Source organism: Musca vetustissima, unplaced genomic scaffold, assembly GCF_032173495.1.
Source record: "Musca vetustissima isolate MV318-11 ecotype Yass unplaced genomic scaffold, APGP_CSIRO_Mvet_v1 utg22339, whole genome shotgun sequence".
In the NCBI taxonomy this organism is placed as follows: Eukaryota; Metazoa; Arthropoda; class Insecta; order Diptera; family Muscidae; genus Musca; species Musca vetustissima.
The window spans coordinates 119071-125070 of NW_026889368.1; the positions used below are offsets into that span (position 1 = coordinate 119071).

General features: G+C 34.9%; 1 protein-coding gene across 1 annotated transcript in view; it reads left to right on the forward strand.

The window, feature by feature from the left end:
• The window catches only part of LOC133337081 (uncharacterized), a 28278-nt gene extending 22780 nt beyond the window's left edge, over positions 1-5498 (forward strand). Inside the window, exon 4 of the mRNA XM_061545347.1 lies at positions 5373-5498. Within this exon, the coding sequence (XP_061401331.1) occupies positions 5373-5395 (23 nt within the window). The 3' untranslated portion in view covers positions 5396-5498. The remainder of the gene's footprint in view (positions 1-5372) is intronic.
• Positions 5499-6000: the final 502 nt, after the last annotated feature.

Here is a 6000-nt window from a genome sequence, read left to right on the forward strand (position 1 = left end):
AAATTTCGTGAAGATTGTATCGTGTTTACAAATTATAATGGACAGACGGACGGACACACATTTCTATATCGACTCACATGTCTATATCGACTCAGCAGTCGAGATATGACGATCGGTATACTTAAAGGTGGGTCTATGACCAATATCATAGCTTTGTGCAGCGCCAACAGTTTGTAGTTGGCGCTGCACAAAGCTATGATACCCTGACAACATAGTTGTGTAGGGTATAAAAATGCAATATTTCCAAATTAGTCCATAATTTTAATGTAGCACGACAACACTGGCAATGACATTTGAATAGCGCCATCTATTGATATGCATGATTGGAAATCACAAGGCTAAGGCTGAAAAGTCCCAGATGTCTTTAAATAAAAAAAAATCGACGTTTTCATACAATTTAAGTAGGATTTCTTTTCGATTTGAATGTTACTGTTTAAAGTGCTGCTGATGCTTCGGGTTAAGCATCATTAAGTTTTTTTTTGTGGCCTTAAAAAGAAATCGTCTGAAACATATATTTGTTTTTATGCCTTAAAGAAGTCGAATTTAAATGTTTACATGCAAATGGTTCACCAAAGACTCAACGATTGTACGATTGATGTGAAATGTTGTACAGCGTACCAAACTAAGTCTAGAATGGTTTATGTAAAGTTTTGTCGAAATCCATTTAGATTTAGATATAGCTCCCATATATATTTTCGTCCTATGTTATTTAAGTGGTGTACCAATGACGCGACGATTGACCGATTGGGACGAAATTTTACACAGCCAATTAAATTAATTCTAGAATTACTTCAGATTTAAATATAGCGTTAATATATATTTTGGTCCGATTTGACTGAAATGGTGCACTTAATATTGTACAGCCTATCCAAAGAAGTATAGAATGACTTATGGTAAAGTGTTGACGGAATCGATTTAGATATAGCTCCCGGATTAGATATAGCGATTTCTTCTTTTTACTACAGTTTTTTACGTTGTCGTCCTTCCGACGGATTAATAGCTCAATGCAATATTTGTTTTCGGTCAAAAGTGGTGGTATCTTTACTTTACGTCTTTAAAGAAATAAACAAATATTATCGAATATTCCTTAATTTTTCTAATTTTATTACGAAAATGTGTTGAAAAGTCCCACCAATTAACTTTTCTGAATAGCACATACCCTCCTAATTATGACTAGCCACAATTCTCTCAGAAAACAACCATAAATTCCACAAAAAAAGTAGATTTATTTTCTGTTAACGATATGCATTATAATTAATAATGCATATCGGTCATTATAATTAATAAACACGATACAGGCCACAGTTATGGACCAATCTTCACGAAATTTTGCATGTAGGATGGGTTCTGGCCAATGAAGACCCCTATTGTTTTTGGTAAAGATCGGTTAATATTTAGGGGATGACATGGACCAAAAACTTTATTTTTGTCGGATTTTCTGGTCGTTCCAGAGGCCGCAACTATGACCCAAACATCACATTTTTTTTACAGGGAGAAGGGGATTGGGCCAAAGAATAAGCATGTTGTACAGATCGGTCAATATTTAGCTGGTCAAATGGACCCCTACTTTTGTGTGAAAAATTACAAAATTTGTATTCTAGAGCGTATATATTTACTCCAGAAGGACATAGGCCCGATAAATTTGTAGTATATCCAAGAAGAGTGGTTGACCTTTAAATTGATACCAATTATATTGTCCTATGTAGGCGGATGTGGGAGTTACACTTACATTTGTACAGGTGCTTATGTATTCATATATTATTTAGTAACCCATTACCACACTAAAAGGCGGAAATATAGCGCTGATCGCTTTTAATTGTTCCATGAGGATCCAAGTATGGTCAAGGACAACGGCTATAATTTTCGATGATGATCAGATAATAATTTCGTGATGAATTGGAACAAAAACTTAATTTTTCGTGTTTTTTTGAAAGTCGAACACAAACCACCGTGAAGGCAATCTGGACAAGTAATTAGAAGGGCTGTACTGAATATTAGTAATATTCGGAAAATATATCAGAGTAAGGAAGAAATGCTGTTGACCTCTAATCGGAATAAAAATCGGCAGAAAGTTAGAGCTCCTAGCAGTTGTATCGTATGGTCGGCCTGCTCCGCTCACTGGTTTAAAAATTGAAAATATATAGAAGCTTGCCTCCGACAGAAAACTTCAGGACCTGCGAGGAAAAAAATAATATATAACTATTAATATGAGTGCAATGATAGAAACAAAATGATATTTTTACAAAATTCTATAACCTAATATATATGACAGTATCTTTGGCGAAATTAGTAATTTTTTTTATTACAAAAATGCCTCTGAATCACAAATAAAATAACAAACACATTGAAATGAATTATAATGATGTTAACCAACACCATGACAATAACTCACTAATTAGTGTTTTTTTCTTAATTTCCTGTGAAATTTCATACTTTTTCCCCAGAATCATTGTTATCGTAACTTCTTGGAACGACAACCAATTGGATTTTCTGAACTTTTCTACATTATTTGTGTTCAAAAGAGTCAATTTGTTTAGAAAACAATTGAATACTTTATTGTTTTTCTCTTTTTTTGTTTTCTTACTTTGACAGTCAGTCTACCAGTCAATGAATTGCCCTGGGCATCCGTTGTCATACTGTACACCAGCATTCCTTTTGGAACCAAAATAAAAAAGAGTTCTTTTGTTACTGCCCTGACTAATTAAAGTTGCAATGGCAACTGCAATTTGTTAATTAATGGGATCGAATAACGATGACAATACAAATATTCAAGAATAATGGAGGCATTTTTTGCATTAAGGGATATCCGCTTGTTTTTCTTCTGTTGCACTAAATAAATGAACCAAGAGTGGGAGGGAGAAAAACATAAATGTAGCGAGTAGCTACAAAAAACTAATTAGTGCAGTTATTGGGTTGACAAAAGGTGACTTCATTACCTGTTATTCTGATATGAAGGAGGTTCTTGGGTATCCAATTATGTTGTAATTAATTATTATAACCTTCACAACTATGTATGTAGGATATTATAGCTTTATGTGGCGTCAAGAGTTTGTAACGATGCGAAATATTGGTCATAGTCCGACCTTTTTAGTATACCCATTGTCGCATCTCGACTAGTCGATCTAGACATGTGTGTCCGTCCGTCTGTGCATTATAATAGAATAATCCTTACGAAATATTGCATTTAAGGTCGGCTCGGCTCAAAATATTAATGGGCACTTTTTAATTCTAAGGCATATGTATTAACTCCTGAAGAGAATGCGGATGCGGGAGTTATTCGAAAATATTTACAGGGGTCTACCTTTTCTGATATTGTTTAGTATTACAAGAGTCCGTAAATGTCACGCTAAGTTCTATGAAATTGTTCATGAAGTTCCTATTGCTGTAGGTTACAGTATCTTGAGAAGTTTAATGCGAGTTCCTGCATATTGGCCTACCTCACAGTGGCTGAGCCACAGGCGGAAATGCGCCCACCAGCACCGAAGTTCTGTATGAATACAATAAGAATCGAAGGAAAATTTCTTGTGTCTAACCAAAATGGAGTGTGGTTCAAATACTCGCTTGTAATAGAACTTTCGTTCCATAGGTCTTTTGTGCAGTTTTTCCAATTTTAAAGACAATGTTCGACAATGTTGTCTTCCCCTTGATCTTTCCATCTTATTCGTGACCTTCCCCTTCTGCGTGAACCATCAGCTGGTTCGCTTCTATGTCTTTTGGGCTGGGGCATCTGTATCCATTCTCACAACATGACCTAGCCAACGTAGTTGCTGCAGCTCAATACGTCTAACAATGCCGATGTCCGAGAATAGCTGGTACAGCTCGTGGTTCATTCGATGGCAATATTCACCGTCAACGCAGATCGGCCCATTGATCTATCGGAGAATTTTTCTCTCAAACTCTCCAAGAGCTGCCTCATCTGCTTGCGTAAGTTCATGCTTCAGATCCATATAACAGCACGGGTAGTATCAGCGTCTTGTAAAGTGTGAGTTTGGTCTAGCGGGAGGTGGCCTTGTTTCTAAACTGCTTACTTAGACCATAGCAGCATCTGTTGGCCATCACTATCCTTCTCAGAATTTCAAAACTGATTTCATTCGGGACACAGGGTGCTGAGATTCCAATCATTGGGCATGCATTCTTCTAGCCAAATTGTACTAATCAGCTGGTGCATGCTCCTTACCAGCATCTGACCATTAGTCTTGAATAGTTCGGATTGTAACCCATCGGCTCATGCTGCTTTATTATTCTTCAGCCGATGGATTGCTATTCTGACCTCATCTTGCTCCTTCCAGATCCTTCGATTTATTCGATTTGACTTATGGCATATAATCTAAAAAATCACCCGCCATATCTGCAAACCACGGTATAACTCATCACGCCATAACTCAACAACATGACTATTAACCTATGGCGACATCGAACCTTCTGCGTTCCTAATATACTCACAACACAGTTGTGTGAAAAATTACAAGATTTACATATTATGACTCGGAAAATAGAAGCTGGTTACCTATAATCTTAAATCCATTATATTCCCTTAGAAATATTCTTCCTTAAGACTAATTTTATAAATCCCTTAGAAAATGTTAACAAAAAAATCTGCTTCCTGGGTTAGTCCTTTAGAAAATATTTTAAAACTCCATCAATAATTTTGAACTTTCTGCAAAATGTTAAAATAGATCTTCGAAACATCATGATGGTAGCACATGTATGTATGGTCTGTTCCAGTACTTTTTAAATAGGGAAACATTTCAAAATTGCTCTCAGAGTACAAAATAATTATAAAAGTTCGGAAACGCAAATCTAGTAAATATGCAAATCTGGTACAGCCAATCAGAAGTAGGCTTTCCTGTTTACAATTTTTACTCGACCAAATTTCTCGAGTAAAAAGTTTTCAAAGAGAACGCCATTTTGTTTTGTGCTCTCTTAAATTTGAGTCAATGTTTTACCAGTTTTGTGGGTTGAGGAACGGTTTTCGAGTAAAAAGTTACAAAACATGTAAAAAGAGTAGATTATTTTAGGTCAGTGATGTACACGGTGAGAGGATGGCAATATGTAAATGTATGTGTGAGACTAGCACACAAAGTTAAAGCGGGCCACACACGTTAAAAATGTGCTTTCCATCGGTGTGAATTAAATTAAAATAAATAAAACTGATCGGTCTTTTTTGCGTCGTCACTATCGCGGTCATCTTCATTTTTTAAAAACCAAAGTTTTGTTGATTCATTTGTGGTCTATCAGCTTTCCACCGATCAAACGTACATGTTTGACGTGTGTTGGGCGCTTAAGTGTTGCCGCAATATGATGCGCAATCAATTCTAAGAAAATTTTCGAAATTAATTATTTCTTTCCTGTTTTCTTTTATTCTCTTGCAGGTGCCCGCAAAGGACGTGCCTAATTTCCTTTCTAAGTCTTAGCTCACAAAAAAGACTCCCAGCGACATTTATCTCTGAAAAAACAACTATGAGAGCGCAAGTAAATCGAATCGAAACCAAATTCAAATAACAAGAACAAAACTTAAACTTTAAAAATAAGTCTACAATTATTATAAAATAAAAAAACACAACAAAAATATAAAAAAAAGAATGAAACTAACCATCCCCTCCCCCTGAAGAGACAACTACCAAAATAAAAAATAATACCAAAAAAAAAAGAACATTTATTGATTAAATTTAAGCAACCAATTAAAGACGAGATGAATAACCTTCAAACAAAAATATACTACCTTCTTTCCTCCCCCTCCATAAAAAAACATAAAAAATAAAATTAAAACACAAGAAAGAATTTTAAATTAACAAAAATAAAATAATAGTTGATGTAACAATTACTCAAAAGAAAATGAAGAAAGAAAAGTTGCAAAACAGAATAAAAGGAAATTGATAAGCTGACAAAAATATGCAAACCAATAAATTTCCATTCAATTTTAAAACTGAAAACAAAACACAAATAGTTTTTAAACCTTATTTGTATTGAACAAAAAGAAAACTATAACCTTATATTTAA